Genomic DNA, 20241 nt, shown 5'->3' with positions numbered 1-20241 from the left:
TGGTTTATTTAAATTTTACAGAAACCTTATTAGAGTTAAGTATGTAATTATAAGTCCAGTAACAATTCTACAAAAATGCACATACAATGCCAGAATTCCTTAAAAGTAACTAATACCATATTCCTGTTTTGCATAAAACATGCATTAATATCAACTGCCACATGTTGGCCAAAATCAGTCTCTACAAGAAGAGACAGTCCAATACAGTCAATAAGAAAACTAGTTGTTAACAACAGGTTAAAAAAAGAGGTTTTCTGGTTAATGAAAAAGGAACAGTACCTTTCCTAAAACGAGCCCTTCACCACTGGGTGATCTGTGCTGTGCTGCCCAGTAATGCGTCACCTCCAGGACCGGGTCCTGAGCTGTCATAAGGAAGGGGGGAACTTTCTGATAGTTAAATCAAACGTCTGAGAAGATATAAACTTTCAGGCCACAATGGTACACAACTAGTACCACCTTGCGGAGGGGGTTCAAAAATCCTCAGACTTGGGCCAGAGTTCCCAAGCTGGGGATGTAAACCACCTTGAAGATGCCGTGAGCTCTCACCCTAGCCTTTCCACCCTTTCTACAAGGCCAGCTCAGAGCACACAGGCATCTCCTGTGGCCACAAGACCTTCCAGCTCCACACATCACTCTTCATCAGGATCTGTAATTAGGAGGTTTGATGCAGAAAAACAAGTTGTACTATTTCTTTACGTCCTTGACTTTCTGTAGGCCTAGTTCACCTTATCCAGGGATCGGTGGGCACTTGTGACTGCTGGACACACAAAATTATTAACATACACTTGTGGCCCCAAAGCCTCAAATGTGTATAGTCTCACACCTCAAAGTGTGTCGTCTACTGTCAGGAAAGACCACGCTCCTCCAGAGGGAGAGAGCAACTGAGGGCTCTTTGTTTATCAAAAGGTGTTTTCCACACAGACTGAGGGGCTTTAAAGAGATTTCAAACCAACTGAAAGGACATCCCCTCAAATATGGGGTTTTATACAACATCCCATGAGGTTCTTCAAAAGATCTCACAGTCATTAGGGACTCAGCTGTGGACAGTAACGTTTATATACATAAAGCTCATCGTTTGCACATGGGATCTCTTCCACATCGTCTCCCAAAACAGAGCACTCACTGCCCTGCTCGCTACAAGTAAGCTAAGCCAGTAGCTTTTTTCTTCAGCACAGATTTAAGGGGAAAAATAATAATTTATTGGGGGTTCTAATACCATTTTCTTAACAGAACAATATCAAAATAGGTCTGTTTATAATCTAGGCTTATGAATATCCCTGATAACATAAAGAAACCCAGAGGACTTTGTAAACCACCATGATTTCACAGGGTAGTACCCGGTCTATTTTCTAGGCAGTAGAGAGGGACCAGTATAATGGCAGATTTTCTCCAGGAAGCCCTGTGAGCACTACAGTACTGAAATTCTAATATTCTAGTGCCAGTAGACTTGTGAATGAAATTTTCACTTTAAATTTTTTAGTACAATTTGTAACAAAGGTAGTCTTCCTCAATCCTGCCATCAGCCAATCTCCTTGCCTGTGATAAACATCTAGGCCAGAAAACCATCAGTCCTGGCTACTCCGGAGGTTCGGCCTGGAGGAAGCAAGCTCTGAGATCCCTTCTAAGCTGTGACCAAAGCTCAGAAAACAGAGATGTGGGAGAAGGGGCAGAACAGGCTTGAGGAAGCTTTGACCCAAGGCACCATGATCGCAGGGGTGGGGGGATCTACGGAGGTTGGAGCTGACAGGAAGAGAACTTGACAGAGCAGGTCCTGGAAGACAGCGGCTCTGTGACAGGGCAGACACACTCGGGAGTTAAAGAGCAAATCATAAGGGAAAAAAAAAACTAGTTTACTTTCTCAAAACCAAATCAAACCTCTTGAAACTCATGAGCAAATAACCCTGGCTGGACTGGCGTGGTGGGGCTCAAGTCTGTGGAATGAGCTGCATTTAGCTGAGTCAGAAAGAATGCTGGTTGTGAAATCAGCAGGAGGAGCCCGCTCCAGGGAGGACAGAATGAGGACCGAAGGTGAAATATGCCTCTTTTATTCCTGGAACAGCAAGTGGCATCTTCATTGGCTGGATGAGAAGGTGCCATATTCCAGTCTAGCTGCAATAATACTGCATCCCATCTACTCTTCTTCTCTTTTTTGACTGAAATTCTTCAAAGAACTGCTGGATGTCCTCTCTCTTAACCACCTGTTGAGGGAGAGCGAAAATTAGGAAAGGGAACATCACAGAAGAGCACTAACTGGTTGTAACATTCACAATCAAGTCCAACAGTACTGCTGATAAGGACTGTGTTAATGTGTAATTAATTATCCTATCTCCATTGCATAGACAAGCTCATCCTGGCTCAGAGACCGGCCAGTCAGTGTCACGCGGTAGGCAGACAGCACACTGGTACGGAGCGTGGGTTCCACCACCGCCCTTGGTTTCCTCATTAAAATGAAATGAAAGCAGCACCCATCTAACAGGGCCGTTTGAAGAGCAGATGAGATGTAATACCTGTAAAACACTGCCCAGCACAGAGTGAGTTCTCAATGAATATCAGCTGCAAAGAAAAGCAGCAGAGCCAGGATGAAAACTGAGGTGACCAATGGTCTCGAGGCCACTGCTCTCCTCATGACACAGCTGTCTTGGGGATGTCCTTCAGTCCCGCAGAAGCACCCACAGCAAACAAAATCTGCTTTTTTTGAGATTTGTGCTCTCTCCTTTACTGAAAAAAAAGGAACCCCCAAACTCTTCCCTCTTCAAGAGTCCAAAATTAAAGATGTTTGCTATATAAATAGAAAAATAATTGGCAAAAACCATGGAAGCAGTACCCCCAGTAAATGGAATAATCATGTTATGCAATAAAAATGAGAAATTTATCTTGTATTTTATCGGAAAAAGGACTAGAACATCACATAGAAGTGTTTCTATTAGCAAAATAAAATATGAAAAATAAGAAAATAAGGGGAAATATGGATAAAAAAGTAAACCAGGCCTACCCGGAAGGAGTCCCTGCTCACCCCAAGAGTGAGTCTGTGCCGCAATTGACAGGTTTGTTAACATGGTTTTCAATTACAAAGGTAACACATTCTTATTATTATAAAGGAATAAAGGTGGGGCGGGGAGAGGGAGGGAAAGAGAAAAAGAAAAAGAAAGCACTGTAATACAGAGAGCAAGAGGGAGAGAGAGAGAAAGAGAGAGAGAGAAGTAAGAAAGAGGACAAATACTTGTGTGTAAAGCGAAAACCTCCCTCTCCACTCCCCAGGGGTAAGAGCGCGACATCCCCAAATGGCACAGGCAACCTGAATAACTCACTGGGGCGAGACATGATCTTACAACTCCTCGAAATGAAAGAACTCCACACCAGACTGGCAGCTGACACACCAGTCTCACAGGCACCAAGAGTCAGCTGGGGGTCAACCTGTGAGGAATTAGAACCCCTCACAGACTCAAGATCGAGATGCTAACGCACTCTGAGGCAACCACAGCTCAGAGCTCTAAGGCCCTGGGCTTGGGAATGCACACTTATAAATGCTATTAAATAGGATACTGGGGAGTTCCAATGTGAAGGATCTGCCCCTAGCTCAGATCAAACATTAAACGCTGAAAGGCAATACAAGGACATTTCTCTGGCAAGGAAACAGTAGGAGGAGACCTAAAAGCCCACAAATTACACAAATTAGAGTGTGTAATCTTTAGAGTTTCTAGGCATCCTCAAATGGTCACAGCCAATATGCAGAGTAGAAATGTTAAAGAATAAATACCTGGGTCCAATAATGAATCATTTTATTGGTTTGTCCTAGAAAATTTGTAGTGTCTAAGTGTTATTATTATTTTTTAGTCAGACACAAACATTAAATAAAGGGCAGTCCCTCATTTGACAACACCCAGACCTTATTAGCATTCTCTTCTATAGCCAAATACAACCAAAGCAGATGAGCTTTATGACAACTTAAGGTGTTTGTAATGTCGAAAACAAACAATAAAAAATATTTTTCTGTCCTTTTAAGTCATCACATCAGATAATCTCAGACTCATAAAGAATGGCTCTAGCTGTCACAAAGATCCATACACTGAAGACACATGTGAAGACTCTGGATAAAATTGTTTCAAATGTGAATGGAAAAAGACAACATACCTACTTTTTTTCTTTTACGTGAATTTAAGTGTGTGTGTAATAAAATCAATAAAGAGCACAGCAACCACAAACTACACAAAAGCAGAGGCAAGAGCATGTGCTTTGACACACCTGAAAGACCCTGAACGTCCACTAACAGTGCTGAGGTTAAAACAGTTACACCCGGGGCTTCCCTGGTGGCGCAGTGGTTGAGAGTCCGCCTGCCAATGCAGGGGACACGGGTTCGATCCCTGGTCCGGGAGGATCCCACATGCCGTGGAGCAACTAAGCCCGTGCACCACAACTACTGAACCTGCACTCTGGAGCTCGCGAGCCACAACTACTGAGCCCATGTGCCACAGCTACTGAAGCCCGCGTGCCTAGAGCCCATGCTCTGCACCAGGAGAAGCCACTACAATGTGAGGCCCGCATGCAGCAACGAGGACCCAATGCAGCCAAAAATATATAAATAAATTTATTTTAAAAAAAAAACAAAAAAAAACCCAAAAAAGTTACACCCACGGACCCTCTTAGTTCCAGTGAGAGAGAAGCCTGAGGCTGCATTAAGCAGAGGACAGCCTTTGCAACAGAAACGAGAATAACTGTCTGTTAAGAGCTGCTGGGAAGCAGGAAGACGTCCGTCCCTAGTGACAGTGAGGAACATTCTCTAAAAATGAGAAAACCATTTAGGAAGTCTCTTTAACTTTGGACTTCACAATTCATTTTGCAGAAAGGCAGCATTGCCAGATATCCAGGCAGCTACAAGTTCTTCCCACATTTATGAGAAAGCACTCAGTTGGCAGAGACTTCTTCCAAGAAAACAAGTTTCCGGGCACGTCCCGAGTGTCCGTCAGACCCATGTCTGACTTCATTTGTCTGTCTAGCTATAGCAGAGCAAAACATTTTCTGTCCAGAAGGACAACTGTAGGCCATGAAAAGAAAAGTTTTGCTTTATATCTGCCTTTGGAAGATAAAAAAGTATTTTAGAAGAAAAAGTCCATCATAAATGTATGAGTAGTAAAGGGCCAGGAGGTATTTGTAAATTCATCTGGAAAACTATTTTATCTATTTATTTATTTTTTGGCTGCACCCCGTGACATGTGGTATCATAGTTCCCCGACCAGGGATCGAACCCACGCCCCCTGCAGTGGAAGTGTGTTGTCTTAACCACTGGACCAGCAGGGAAGTCCCTGGAAAACTATTTTAAAAGATTACATGGGAATTCCCTGGCGGTCCAGTGGTTAGGATTCCTTGCTTCCACTGCAGGGGGCATGGGCTCATACCTGGTCGGGGAACTAAGATCTCACGTGCCACGTGGCCAAAAAAAAAAAAAAAAAAATTTATACATTATAGAGTTAGTGTCACCCTTAAAAGCATACAGACCGTCCTAACCAGCAAGAGAAATGTTTTAGCCCCCCAATATAAAGTTGTTTTATTTTAAACTAGAACTCAAAAATCACAGAAAAGCGGTCTGGCTTTCATTTTTCCTTCCTTCTCCAAAAATCCCTGCTTGAAGGTCAGGACTGAGAGAATCAGTATGGCTGATCCAATGGCCCTCTCCTAAGCTACGATTCTCTCCAGATCAGGCATGACTGCTCCGTCCCTCATCTGGAGGGTTAGGAAGGACTCCTGATGTGGCTAGTCCACTGGTGTTTCACTACTATTGATTTCCCTTTCCTCTGCCTGCATTAAGCTCTCAGTCATCTTTTTCATCAAAGAAAATGAACTATGGAAAACAGTACGGAGGTTCCTCAAAAACCTAAAACGAGAACTACCATATGATCCAGCAATCCCACTTCTGGGTATGTATCCAAGAAACTGAAAACACTAATTTGAAAAGATACATGCACCCTAATGTTCACAGCAGCATCATTTACAATAGCCAAGATATGGAAGCAACCTAAGTGTCCATCAACAGAAGAATGGTTAAAGAAGATGTGGCACACACACACACACAATGGAATATTAGCCATAAAAAAGAATGAAATTCTGCCATTTGCAACAACATGGATGGACCTAGAGGGTATTATTATGTTTAGTGAAATAAGTCAGATAAAGAAAAATAAATATTACATGTTATCATTTATATGTAGAGTCTAAAAAATAAAACAAATGAATATAACAAAACAGACTCACAGATATAAAGATCAAACTAGTGGTTACCAGTGGAGAGAGGGAGGGGGAGAGGCAAGTGAAGGGTAGGGGATTAAGTGGCATAAACTACTATGTATAAAATAAACAAGCTACAGGGATATATTGTACAGCACAAGGAATGTAGCCAATATTTTATAATAACTTTAAGTGGAGTATAATCTATAAACATGTTGAATCACTATGTTATACACCTGAAACTAAAATAATACTGTAAATCAACTATACTTCAATAAAAAAGATACTTTATTCCAAACATACAAGGCTCTGATTAAAACTCTAACTAAACTTACTGTGCCTTCATCAGCAAATCTCTTGAGATAGTCTTTAAGTTCAGTCTTCAAGTCATTGTATTCTAAATCAAAACAACAAAAAAAGGACATAAACTTTAGATAAGCCATTTGCATTTAGAAACAAAATATTTCTTGACCATTGACATTTGAGTATGTTAGTCTAAACCACATTTTTCTTTAAGTGAAATCTGCATAGAAACTTGTTCTCAATTTCTCTCAAATTCCTCCATTTTGACATCTGGGACACTTTTTCATTTAAAAACCCTCAAAAAACAGAGATATCCTCATTCCCAAAATGATTAGCTAAGAATTTTTTTTTAAGTTTTCCATCTCTCTGGAATTCTAGTGCTTGAAAGAAATATCTTGGACTTGTCAAACATTAAGTTTTAAAACTCGTGCACTCACTCAACAATTTATATTATGTACAAGGCACCTTGAGGGCTACAAAAATGTTTTAGATGCAGCCTCTATCCTTGGAAAGCTTTTACTCCAATAAAGGTAAAAGGAAATTAATCAAACAGTTACAAATACAAGACAGGAATAATCAATGTCCAAAAAGGGGCACAAAAGTGGTGGCATCCGAGTAGAAATGGCTAGGATGGAAATCACTAAAATAGGCTGCGCATACTGGGGGAAAAAATGTAAAAGCCTGTAATTAAGGGTTTGGGAATGTCTCCCCTCTAGTGATTTCCTGTGAACCACTGAAGTATCCTCAAGAACTGTCAAAAAGATGGCATGCTTTGCTCAAAAAGATGACATGTAATGTTCAATGAAAATTATTTCAGTGGATGGAAAAAGAAATTGATTTCCTTTTATTCTTTACTCATACATCTACCCTTAATCAAAATAGCATGTTATGGTTTCTCAAGCATGTAATTATTCTAGCATGTAACCCTAATTCAATGGAAATAGCAGCTAAATACCCAGCAACATTACAATCAAGCAAGTGTAGGTGAGGCCTACTATACAATTCCAAATTTAAACCATCTTTGTGTTAAATTAAAATAGGTTATTAGTTGTCTTCCTTATACGTAAGTTTTTTTAATGGTGAAGGAAACTTCATGAACTTCATGAACTTTCACAAACAATATTTACCACAAATAAGTTCCACTTGCTGGACTCTGTTCATGCTGTTAAGGGTGTCCATTAGAGGGTCTCTACTGTCAGCTGCCTGGTCAACCTTGCCTTTGTTTTCATAAGCCAGAACTGTGTCACATTCATCTGTCAGGAACAGGACATCTAGATCGCCATACATTTTCTTTAAAAAATAAAACCAGTTTCCCCATTAGAACTGTACGTCATTCTCAGAAAGTCAACCTCATGAGAATCACTAAAAATTTATTTAAATAATACCCAGAAAAACCTGAGCCTTTTAGCAGAGTTGCTTGAATGTTTTATTCTTTTTGCCCAAATCTTTTAGAAAGCTCCCAACTTCCCAGTAGATATTATACGATCTAAGAGATGTTTATTTAAAAACCACTGACTTACTGTAACTTTCAAGTAATACGTGTTTCCAAGCAATTCTATGATATAAAAAAGATAAGCTATTTTCCACTGAAATGAAGCTAATAAAAAGTATTGCATAATTCTTAATTTCTTCCATAAGCATTCAGACTGCAAATACTATTTCATAAATTTGCTTAATATAAAAAAACTTTTCAGTTCTCTATACTCTAATATCAGTTTCATAAATATACTTCTCAGGTGCTCTTAGTTTAGGCATCAGTCCACAAAACATACTAATATTGAACTTGATCAGGCACTTACCATACAGTCTTTGCAGGTACATAACTTGCTACGCCAGTTCAGGGGCCAATAGGTGGCAGTGTCTTTCTTTATAAACTGCTTAGCTTTAAGCTCCTCAAGTTTGCAGCCAGACTGTGATTCTGTGTTGAGATGTTGATTCTTAAATGCTGTCTGAAATTAAATTAAGTTTTGAAGTGTGTTTTTTAAACTATCATAGTTTTCATAGTTTAGATTTTGTCAAAGGATTTCTTTAGGCAAAGGGTACAACTGAAACCCAAAGCTATATAGGTTACAGAATTAATTTTGCTTAAGTTTTATTTCTTTTATAGCTCAGATTTCATGTTACCTGGAGATCAGCTTCAGAACTAGAGCTGGTACATGGTTCGTTCATCTGCTCTGCTTTAACTTCCTTCTCAGCAGCCTTTCCATGTTCTGGAACATCCTCTTTGAGGGCACCATCACGATGAGCTCCATTTTCAGGTTGGATAAATTCCTGGTCACCTACCACATCAACATTCAGCAGCAACCCATCATCTTCAGCAGTCACTTTGGTTACTGTGGGTTCAGTGAAAACACACACACACATATCCACAGACCCGTTAGCCAGTGAAATCACTTAGTCTGATTAAAACATACTTCAGAATCTGGAAAAGGAGAAAGTCAACCTTAATCTCCGGAATAATAAGAAAGGAAATAACACTTTTTTAGTTTATGCCTGCCTAATCCAAAGAGTCAAATAACTGCAAAGATCATTTAAAAATACCAATCACTACTTAAGCACTTTCTATGTAAAGGAGAAAAAAAAATACTATAGATGTTAAAGACAGGGACACCTCAAGAAGCAAGAGGCAATAGGAAGAGATTTAACTGCAAATACAGGTAGAAGGGCAGTTTTAGAAAAAACAACAGCTTTTCTTTATGAGAGAAGGAAATCAGAAAGGGTGCGTGTAGAGACAGAAATACTGTGGAGAGAAGAGGAATGATGAGGGAACTCAGTTTGCATGATGGCATTTCAGTTTAGTAGGAAATGAGGCCATCTGCTGACAGGGAAGGAAATGAAGGGGGGCAGAGGGGAACTGTTAAGAAAACCTGATGAATGCGAAATAAATTCAGGTCCAGCAGAAAGAGAGATTTAATTGTAAAGGGTATGAACAGAAAGGAAGCACACCAAGGTTAAGAGCGAGACAAATCAAAATGTCTGATGCTGCTTGTGGTTTGTATGGTGAAGTGTTACCTAAAGGTGAGAAGGGCAAGAAATTATGAGGCCAGAGCAGGAGACAACTGACACTTTAAAAATAAATTAACACATATAGCATTACAAATAAAATAAAATATTTAATGCCTCAAGAACATTCATTGCTGATTAGTGGTTTGGGGCCAATTCCTTAGAGTATAATAAAAGCACTATATGACAAACTACCACCACCCTCTCCCCAACCAACAGCATGTCTTACATTTAAGAACAATGTTTATCTCTTTATCTTTCAAAATCCCGTTCAAAACTGCTTCCTCCGTTTTCTCTAATTCTGGTCTCATCCATACTCTGCATCACGCCACTTAAGTACAAATTTGTTCTTGGTAGTCTCCCAATCTATCTATAAGCACCTTGTGGAGAAGGAACAGATCTTATACTCTTTTCCACAGAGTCCAATTAAAACTAGTTGATAAAAATTACGTATTGAACATACAAATTGTTCTGAACATACAGCACAAGTTGGTGGAATACCAACTCCACAGAGACATTTACCTGCCAAATGTGCAGCATAAGCCCACAAAAAAGAACAGCGTTTCATGCAAGCCTGGCACACCATCTCTTGGAAATCTCCACTCTCAGGGGGAACGGCACCAAGATGCTGTGAACACAGAAAATCGAACATTTTCCTTGTGATCGCCAAGTTGTCCAAAAAGCCCATTATTTTATAAAATATTGCGGGACTTCCCTGGTGGCACAGTGGTTAAGAATCCGCCTGACAATGCAGGGGACACGGGTTCGATCCCTGATCCGGGAAGATCCCACATGCCGTGGAGCAACTAAACCGGTGCGCCATAACCACTGAGGCTGCACCCTAGAGCCCACGCCCCACAACTACTGAGCCCACACGTCGCAACTGCTGAAGCCCAAGCGCCTAAAGCCCGTGCTCCGCAACAAGAGAAGCCACCGCAACGAGAAGCCCGCGCACCACAACAAAGAGTAGCCCCCAATCGCCGCAACTAGAGAAAGCCCGTGTGCAGCAACGAAGACCCAACACAGCCGGGGGAAAGAAATATATTGCACTAGTATGCTGATCATATCTTTACTATATTTTTAGAAGAGTAATTATAACCTAAATTATAGTAAATTCCAAAAGACAAGATCTTTTCTCTTTTTGTAAAGACAATGTCTTTAAAAGGTAAAAGCTTTCCTTACCCTTCCATGGAACCAGTCTTCACAGACTACACACTGGATCATCTCATCTGGAATCTAACACGGGAAAGCCATTTGTTTGTTAATGATTACAGCGAATTCTGGGATACCAAAGTAAATCTGGCACACATTAGAATTAGATATTAAATAATTCTCTACCAATTCTGTAAAACTGCTATCCACGTGCCAGAAGTCAAGCGAACAGGGAGAAACAGCAATTCAAGGGGCCAAAGAAGTTCATTCTCCATGAACTGGTGTTACAGAAGGATTACATTAAGATAAGCACTTTGTGAGCAATTATCCAAGCTGTCATATCAGTTACTTAATATATGATTCCCATAAAACTTTATAAATAAGTAACATATTCTCACTTCAAACGTAAACCCAGGCCCAGGGAGGTAGTGTGAATTGCAGCAAGTTGCAGAGGTGAATGCACAGAATTTTCACTTTTGTCAAAATAAAAGAAAACTAGAAATTAAAACTCACATTCACCCACTTATATGTGCACAGAAAAAGGTTTAAAAATACATATACCAAAAAGTGTTAACAGTGGTTGTTTCTGGGAGGTAAGAAGGTACAGGAGTGAGGAAGAAGAAAAATTCTTTTTAAGTTTTGTGTGTACGTCTAATTGAAATTTTTAAGAGGATCCAGTTTGTACACCCTATTTCTTTCCTTGCAGGGATGTAAGAAACTGAAGGTCATTTTCTGGAAAGTGTTCAGGGGAATGGAGCAAACAGGCAGGCAAAGAGGGGGGGAAAGGAAAAAAGTTCTGGCCTTGAGAAATTCCTGTCCAATATTTCATTCTCATGATGTAAGAATGAGAATAATAGTTGGGATCTGTTCTGGTTGTAGCTCCAGCCCAGATTCATAAGAAGGAATAAATCTAGAATCCTTTCACAATCCCCAAATCCCTGCTGAACAGCTAAAGGGTCAAATATGACAAAAGGCTGAGGAGTGAAGGCTAGAGATGACACAGTCCCGGTGCTAACCTCTAAATCTCTTACCTCATCTTCAGGATCAGGATAAGGTCTCTTGCAAATGCAGTACAATCCAAAAAAGTTGTCATTGTACTTATTGCCACAATTTATCTTTGCTTTGTCCTGAAAGATATTAATTTCAATATATAATATGGTCTAACTTTAACTATAATTTCATGCATCATGAAATTTATGCATTCAATAAATTTGTGCATTAAATATCTCCACCCACCAGAAGCTGGTCTTTAACTTTCAAAGTACAAAGGAAAAAAATTCATTCCTATTAAAGGGATACTTTTTCCAGGATACAGGGAAAAGTTAAAATTTATTTTCTATGTCTTCTTTGTAGCAATTGGAGGAAAATGAATCATAAATATTAATTATCAACCTATGTAAGCTGACACTGGCCTAGAATTTCAAAAGACTTCTTAATGTCCAGCTGTGATAGCCAAAGCCCCCAAGTTACTAGGAGGCAGGCAAGGAAATTATCTAAAAATAATCTTTGAGGAGGGAAAAAGCATGACAGTTTTAGCAATACGATTGAACAATGTAAAGTCCCTTATTTTCTCTTTCATTTCTGTTATTTCATTGAAAGTTAGCGTATAAGCATAGTTTTTTTTATCCAAAAAGCACTGAAAAACTTCTGAGTGCACATAACCCACTCATTATTACCAAGTTTTATTTATTCAGTTTTTAAAGTCATCCCCTTTGCTTTAAAAACCTTAAAGCATAAGCACAATCAACATAACTAAACCTGAATCACTTTAGAACATTCCCCCACAAACCCTTCATATTAATTACAATCTATACTGTAGGCTCTGAAAAGGTTACTTAGTTTTCCAAAAAGTAATAAATGGGATACAGTCTAATACTGATTTTTCCATTTACAAAGAATAAGCATAAGAACTTCCTTTTTGGAAAATACTTGGTTTTTACCCACTTGGACAAATATCAATCTCAGCTACTTTTCATGCATTTATAGTTACGGTGCTTACTTACAGGAAATAATTTGCATTCCAAATTTTTAAACTTGCTGTTTCCACAATCACAACAAAAATTTCTGAAACAAAGGAGGAAGAGCCGATTTTAATTTTTCTTTTAAATCTAATGACTTACTCTTTAAATTCATGTCATAGCCTCTTCCTTTTCAACTGGCTTCTAGGATCTAAAAAGTGACCTTGGTTGTTGTTCATGTATCCAATCCAGAATTTCTCCAAGCACATAACAATAAAAGATTTAATAATTCTAGAGATTAACATGCATAAAGACAAATATCTATATTACACAAACACTAATAAAATCATGGCAGAGCAGCAGGAGTAGTTGAGTTTGCACCATAATTTTATTTTAAAGGGCCCTCTGGGGACTTCCCTGGTGGCGCGGTGGTTAAGAATCTGCCTGCCAGGCTTCCCAGGTGGCACAGTGGTTGAGAATCTGCCTGCCCATGCAGGGGACACAGGTTCGAGCCCTGGTCTGGGAAGATCCCACATGCCGCGGAGCAACTAAGCCCGTGCGCCACAACTACTGAGCCCATGTGCCACAACTACTGAAGCCTACACTCCTAGAGCCTATGCTCTGCAGGAAAAGCCACCGCAATAAGAAGCCCATGCACCGCAACAAAGAGTAGCCCCTGCTCTCCACAACTAGAGAAAGCCTGCGCGCAGCAACAAAGACCCAACACAGCCAAAAATAAATAAATAAAATTAATTAATTAATTTCAAAAAAAAGAAGACCCTCTGGAAAAACTGCTCTCTCCAATTATATTATATAAAAACACATTACATTTTACCAGTGCACAACTACTTTGAATGCAAAAAAAAAAAAGATTAAGAAAAAAGTGCAGCTGGAAAAGAATCTAAATATTTGAAAAGCATTCAGCATCAGTCTCTGACCATTTTACCTTTTTGTGTATAGCTCAAAAAGTTTATGGCTTCCATGACATTCATAACTGCAAGCTAGGCAAATTCCTGCTGGTTCTTCTCCCTCTGGGGTGCAGGTACTACAGGCATATAGTGCTTGTCTCTTTACTGAGCCCTAAAAGACAGCCCCAAAATGGAAAAAGAGAGAAAAAAATTGAAGAAACATGGCAGAGTCACCTAATGCCCATACTATGATCTAAGAAATAACTGAAATCAGATTACCTGTGGTCAAGATTTTCCTGTAAAAAACACTGAGGCTAATAAAAAAGCTTATTCAACAGAATACCAAAACACTGTTGCATGTTTCATACACTAGTGCTTGTTTTCATATAATCTTTTCTTAAAGTGATAGAAAGAAGTTTAATATTTTCAGTCAGCTGTGAATAAGCTGGTCTGCTTAATCATTTCAACACAGAAAAATGTAGGAGAGGGCTTCCCTGGTGGCGCAGTGGTTGAGAGTCCGCCTGCCGATGCAGGGGACACGGGTTCGTGCCCAGTCCAGGAAGATCCCACATGCCGCGGAGCGGCTGGGCCCGTGAACCATGGCCGCTGAGCCTGTGCATCCGGAGCCTGTGCTCCGCAACGGGAGAGGCCACAACAGTGAGAGGCCCGCGTACTGCAAAAAAAAAAAAAAAAAATGTAGGAGAATGTGTCTAAGTTTATGTAAGTAATAATCATACTTAATTTTGGAAAATGCTTGTGGTTCCACCAAAGAGAAAACCAATGCATTAAATGAATCCCTTTGATTTTTAGATGTATGCTGAAGTATTCAGAGGTGTAGTGTCATGGTCTGCAACTTATTTTCAAGTGGCTGAGGAAAAAAGAAAAAAGTCTATTACAATGAAGGGGTAAAAGAAAAAACAAATGTTGTAAAATGTTAAAAAGTGAATATATGTGAAAGTACACAGGTGTTCATAATATTCTTTCAACTTATCTGTAGACTTAAAATGTTTCAAAATAAAAAGTTGAAAGAAAAACAAGCAAATCCTGATAATGGATAGTACCCTCTTCTGGGAAGGGGGGAGACACAAGGAAGATACAAGGAAGCTTCTGGTATGCCGGTAATGTTCTATTTCTTGATCTGGGTAGTACGTACCTGCATGTGTTTGTTTATTTTTTTTATTTTTTGTGGTAAGCGGGCCTCTCACTGTTGTGGCCTCTCCCGTTGCGGAGCACAGGCTCCGGACGCGCAGGCTCAGCGGCCATGGCTCACGGGCCCAGCTGCTCTACGGCATGTGGGATCTTCCCGGACCGGGACACGAACCCGTGTCCCCTGCATCACCAGGCGGACTCTCAACCACTGTGCCACCAGGGAAGCCCTGCATGTGTTTTTGTTTATGCTTTCCCAAGACTTATACATGGTTTGTGCACTTTTCCACATATTTCACTACAATAAAAAAAATGTTAAGGAAGTACGTTTCAAAAACCTAACTACATTTCAAAGGTAACTTACAAACAGACTTTTTAAAAAAAGGAAAGCAGGGAAAAAGTTGTTTCAGTGGTGACCAAAGGTTTTTAAATACCAGACAACATTAAATACATCTGACACAAGGTGTATTAAAAAAAAATGTAACCACTTTGCAGTGTAAACTCAACTGGACAACGATGACAACTGGTATTATGATCTCAGTCCGCACCACATAATGACCCCAAATCTCTCTCCACATCCTTCAGCGTTCCACTCCACCCCCTTGGAAGGTAACCTTCTTCCTCCTACCAATTCTCACCTCTTATTAGTTTTCTTCTACCCACCTTTCTCCATTTTTGTACCTAGAAATATAGGATGAGTCACCAAACAAAGACATCACACCCCCTCAAATCCTTGTTCACGACATCTTCCAAATGCTTTCTCTCCTCCCCTCCCCTCCTCTGCCAGTGCCACCAGCTGTTCGGGTCCCGGTCTATCCCCCTGGGGGGCAGACTGCAGACAGATGCAGTACTTGCTTCTTCTCTCCAAAAACCCAGCTAGCACTTGTCAAACTAAATTGCAGAGGAACCAGCTGTCCAGGAGCCCAGCCCACACGGGGAGATTTTCAAATCCAGAGCTCTCTCCTTTAACTCTGTTTTGACTCTCCCATTCGATTCCTAATAAATGCTCTGAAGATGCGAAAAGTAGAGACAAAGATGTCTGGATGTGAGAGGTCACGGGGACGGTTTCGTGAAAAGCAGCTGAGGCACCGAGAAGAGACGGGAAAGGAAGGAAAGAGCAGCCGCTCCAGGGCCAAAGCCTGGAGAATCGTGGGGGGGGGGGGGGGGGGGCGGGGGAAGACGGGGAAAGGGGGGGGGCCCGCCGGGGGGCGACGGGGGGGGGGGGGGGGGGGGGGGGGGGGGCGGCGACGGAGGAAGACCGAGAAAGGAGGGGAGCCCTGCTGGACACAGGCTGAGGCAGGGGGCTCGGGAGACTAAGGGTAATAGGACAACTGGGCCTGCGATGGGGAAACGTACTACGAACAGCGGCCCCGGACCACCACGGGGGTGCCGGCCGCGGCAGGCGGGAAGAGGGTAAGTCCAGCGGGGAAGAGAAGGTTCAGGGGAGCCCGGGGGAGGCGAGGCCCGGGCCGCGCGCCCACCTGCGAGTAGGAGCACTTCTCCGAGTCGCTGCCGCCCAGGACGGCGCACGCCTCATTCTCCAGCTCCTCGTCCTCCTCAAGTACGTCGACCAACGAAACCACGGGCTCCAGCTCCGACTGCCGCCCAGCGGGCTCCTCGGCTCCGGCCATTCTCAACTGTCACCCGGACAGCCTCTCGGCCCCGGCGGAGGCGGGAAAAGCGGCCGCGAGGGGCGGGGCCGGAGGAGGCGGGGCCTCACTGCCAGGCACCAATCCCAGAGACGGGGAGCGAAGGAAGGGGGAGGAGCGACTTCCGACAAACGGAAGTTACTCCTCTCCCTTCTCCCGCCTGCGCCAGCGGCGAGCTGGCTTCCGCTTCCGGGTGGCGCGTCATCGCTGCGCGCTCTGGAAGTTCGGTGGTGTCCATGGAGTTGTTGGCCGAGTACGTCGGGCAGGACGGGCAGCGACAGCAGCTACGGGTGCCCTGTGAGGCGCCGGGCGTCGCCGACCCTTTCCAGGGCTTGTTATCGGGCGTGGCTAAGATGAGGGAGCTGGTGACCAACCTCCTCGGCTCCCCGGTACAGCGGGAAGCACAGGACCGGGTGGCGGCGGCTCCAGAGAAGGCGTTGGACGGTGAGTTCTGAGACGGTGCTGGAGCGACAGATGGGTGGGCAGGGGCGCCCGGGGAAAGTCTGCTCAGGGAGCCTGCGTGGAGTGGCAAACTTGGAGAAAGTGAGCCTGGGGGGAAGAACTCCAACTAAAACTTGTTAGCACCTTCCGCCAGATCTGGGCCGTACCTGGGCTCATTTACCAGGGCTGCTTTTCACGATTCTCTTTGCAGTTAAATCACACACACACAAAAACGTGCTGAACGTCTGCTGCTCTATGCCAGTCATTGGGCTGAGCTCTGCAGAAAGAATGAAACTCAGTTCCTGTCCTTGTGGAACTCTGACCGCTGAGGGGTTAGACAGACAAACACTCTTATTAAAGAGTAGAAGGATGACCCTAGGCTCCTCTGTAGCTATTGCAAACCTAGAGAACCCAAGAAGACTTCAGAGAGGGCGTGAATTCTAAGCTGGGTGTTGAAGGATGGAAAGGAATCTTCCCCGGTGTAAAATTACGAACAAATTTGGAAGACTGCCATCTGTCACAGAATAGGAGCAGGTTCCGAAGATTGCAGCAGATTTCAGATGAACAAGTCTTAACCCTCAGGGACTCCTTTCCTTTCCCAGTTTTGTAGGTGCAGTTTGAAAGTAGAAACGGGAAATTTAAGTGTATTCGTTTTTTTAAGTCTTGTCTTGACTACCCTGAGCTGAAGAACCTAAGAACTAAATATTAGAATCAGGACTTAATTCCTCTGTAGAGGAGCTTAAACTGTACTGTACTTTCCTTTCCATCTTGTTTACATCTTGATTGCCAGATAATGTGAAGGAACCAATTCAGAATATTACACGAACTTCAGATAATAGATTGTTTCCATGAGAGAGAAGTCCTGGTTCTTGGCTCCAAAAGTTCCTCTCTGATCCGTTGAAAATATTATCATTGGAATAAGGACAGGTATAGATAGAGCCATTTATATATATATGTATATATATATATATATATAACTATTTACTGGAAAAGTAACTGCCGTCTGTTCTAATAGTGGGTCAGTAATATCTTCATACAGGAAGACATGCTTTTGTATATTTAATGAAGTCCCCATAAAGCTTCTGTTTGAATTTCCTTTGTTAAAAGCTGTAGAGATTAAAATGACAGATTTTATCTTATATGAATCATATCTTAACAAATACAAAATTTTAAAAATGTAACAATTATGAAAGAAAAGTGATAGAACGCAACACTAGAAAGACAAATAGTGGTGATCATTTTGTAATGTACAGAAGTATTGAGTCACTGTGTTGTGCACCTGGAGCTGACAGTGTTATGGGTCAATTATACTTCAACTGAAAAAAAGTCATCATAATGACCAAAAAAAAAAAAAAAGAATCCAGTTACCAAATGTGCAGAAGACTTGAATAGACAGTGCTCCAGATAAGATATACAAATGGCCAGAAAGCACCTGAAAAGATGCTCAACATCATTGACTTTCAGGGAAAGGCAAATCAAAGCCGCAGTGACATACCATGCCATGCCCACTAGGAAGGCTGTAATCAGAAAGAACAATAACAAGTCTTGGCTAGGATGTGAAGAAATTGGAGCCCTCATACACTGCGGGTGGAAATGCAAAATGGTGTACCTTCTTTGGAGAACACTTTGTCAGTTCCTCAAAAAGTTAAACCTAAATTTGTCGTACGACCCAGCAATTCTACTCCTAGGGATTCCTAGTTCCACTCCGTTCTCCCGAGAGAACTGGAAACATGTTCCCATTAAAAACAAACGCACAAATGTTCATAGCTGCATTATTCATAATAGCTAAAAAGTGGAAACAACACAGATGTCCATCAGCTCATGAGTAGATAAACAAAATATATATCCATACAATGGAATATTATTCAGCAACAAAAAGGAATGAAGTACTGATAAATGCTATACAACATGAATGAACTCTGAAAACATGATAAGTGAAAGAAGGCAGACACAAAAGGCCACATGTTTTACGATTCATTTGTATGAAGTGTCCACAATAGACAAATCTAAGAGATAGGAAAGTAGATTAGTGGCTGCCAAGGACTGAGGGGAATGGGAAGTGACTGCTAATTTGTATGAGATTTCTTTCTGGGAAGATGAAAAGTGTTCTGGAATTAGTGGTGATGGTGGCCCAACCTAGTGAATATCTAAATAAACTGTACGCTTTGAAAGTGAATTTTATGGTATATGAATCATATCTCAAAAAAAAACTGATAGAAAAGAAAGGTTTTAAACACCAAAATTCCCAAAGTCTTTTTAACTGTACATATAATTTGATGTATCTATTGTTCTGTTAATCCCTAAAGTGAAATGGCCTCATTATCAGCTGCTTTAGCTTGTATATTTCTTTCAACCAATGAGCATATTGTCATACAACAAATATTTATTTTAAAAGGTGATGATGAAGATGATGCAGAAGATGAAAATAACGTTGATAACAGAACTAACTCAGATGGACCCTCTGCAAAACGGCCAAAAACACCAACTTAACTGTAGCTTTTATGAAATTTAAAAGACTGCTATGATATCTTATTTATCACACACTGACATTTAAGGAAGACTTGTGCTCTAATTTGGAAAGCATTTGCTTTGTTCCCCTGGGACAGTTTTGTCAAAGAAGAAGCTTTTCGGCTGTTTCCATCAAAGAAAGATAGAATAAATGTTTAGAAAGGAATCTTTTCTTGAGTGAGAAGTAAGTTTCAGACCATGGAGATAAAATAGACATTTAATAATGTATAAAATCCACTATGTTGGCAACTGAATTCTTTCTTTATACTTTTTAAATACCCTCTGGATTAAATTGTGTGATGTCTACATCTTTTAGCTTCTGTTATAAAAAGTACATGTCAAGGTTCATGGACAATTATATTTCAAGGAACTGACATGAACAAGTGGTGAAAATTGGGTATTAAATTTAAGAATGGCAGTTCTGTATAAGTAGAAGGAAAATGGGAATAGAGAGAAATACTGAAGAGAAAGGAGAGCCCTTGAGAGAGATCCAAGGAAACCTTGAATCCACACTCACACCCAGTACACAGACTTCTGGAGACGATACCACTCAATGGATATATGTTTAACCTGTACCTTAAGAGAGTTATAAATGGGGTGTGCTTTTAGGCTGTGATGTGCTATTTATGTTAACACAAATATAAGTCTTCAGGTAAGCAACCTGTGTTGAATATAAAAAGATATTTCGTGTCATCCTGTAGTCAAACTTTGATTTTGCTTAGCAAAGGACTATCAAATCCTTTAAATATACATATGTATATATTCCTAAAATATATGTGTGTGTGTATGTATTCCTTTTCTGCTTGTCGGAGGGACTAAGGCATTTTTCATTTACTCTGCGTGTTTCCTCATTCATTTAGATAGCTAAACTGCAGAGAAATCAAGTAGCATGTACCTACTGAAACACAAATTGTCATAGAATTTTAGAGTTGGAAGTAACCTTACAGATTATGT

The 20241-nt window shown here is 41.1% G+C and overlaps 2 protein-coding genes across 3 annotated transcripts; one reads left to right on the top strand and one right to left on the bottom strand.

The window, feature by feature from the left end:
- UBR7 (ubiquitin protein ligase E3 component n-recognin 7 (putative)) lies at window positions 1–16538 on the bottom strand. 2 transcript variants are annotated; one of them, XM_029239447.1, is made up of 11 exons: window positions 16171–16538; window positions 13582–13715; window positions 12681–12741; window positions 11709–11804; window positions 10708–10761; window positions 10048–10153; window positions 8647–8855; window positions 8322–8471; window positions 7650–7812; window positions 6555–6616; window positions 1–2198 (listed from the first exon to the last, which is right to left on the bottom strand). In XM_029239447.1, exons 1-11 carry the CDS (start codon window positions 16318–16320, stop codon window positions 2106–2108), a joined length of 1278 nt encoding a protein of 425 aa, XP_029095280.1. In that variant the 5' UTR covers window positions 16321–16538; the 3' UTR covers window positions 1–2105. The 2 variants fall into 2 exon arrangements, with proteins under 2 accessions (XP_029095280.1, XP_029095281.1); XM_029239448.1 differs by lacking the exon at window positions 16171–16538 and adding an exon at window positions 14697–14768.
- GON7 (GON7 subunit of KEOPS complex) lies at window positions 16528–19514 on the top strand. Its single transcript, XM_029239449.1, has 2 exons — window positions 16528–16782; window positions 19175–19514. Exons 1-2 carry the CDS (start codon window positions 16575–16577, stop codon window positions 19267–19269), a joined length of 303 nt encoding a protein of 100 aa, XP_029095282.1. The 5' UTR covers window positions 16528–16574; the 3' UTR covers window positions 19270–19514.
- The last annotated feature ends 727 nt before the right edge of the window (window positions 19515–20241 follow it).

The sequence above is a fragment of the Monodon monoceros genome, unplaced genomic scaffold (assembly GCF_005190385.1).
Source record: "Monodon monoceros isolate NGI ecotype Baffin Bay Population unplaced genomic scaffold, NGI_Narwhal_1 Super_Scaffold_21, whole genome shotgun sequence".
Classification (NCBI taxonomy): Eukaryota; Metazoa; Chordata; class Mammalia; order Artiodactyla; family Monodontidae; genus Monodon; species Monodon monoceros.
The sequence above is the reverse complement of the archived record's forward strand: the minus strand, read 5'-3'. Positions and strand labels throughout refer to the sequence as shown.

Bases quoted from the DNA above. Each gene is read 5' to 3' on its own strand.
- UBR7 (XM_029239447.1), bottom strand. From the start codon at position 16,320: ATGGCCGGAGCCGAGGAGCCCGCTGGGCGGCAGTCGGAGCTGGAGCCC. The intron at 11,805-12,680 runs GTAAGTAAGCAC...AATATCTTTCAG, and splicing joins TGGAATGCAAATTATTTCCT to GACAAAGCAAAGATAAATTG. The intron at 7,813-8,321 runs GTAAGTGCCTGA...TATTTTTTAAAG, and splicing joins GTACCTGCAAAGACTGTATG to AAAATGTATGGCGATCTAGA.
- GON7 (XM_029239449.1), top strand. From the start codon at position 16,575: ATGGAGTTGTTGGCCGAGTACGTCGGGCAGGACGGGCAGCGACAGCAG. The intron at 16,783-19,174 runs GTGAGTTCTGAG...TTATTTTAAAAG, and splicing joins TCCAGAGAAGGCGTTGGACG to GTGATGATGAAGATGATGCA.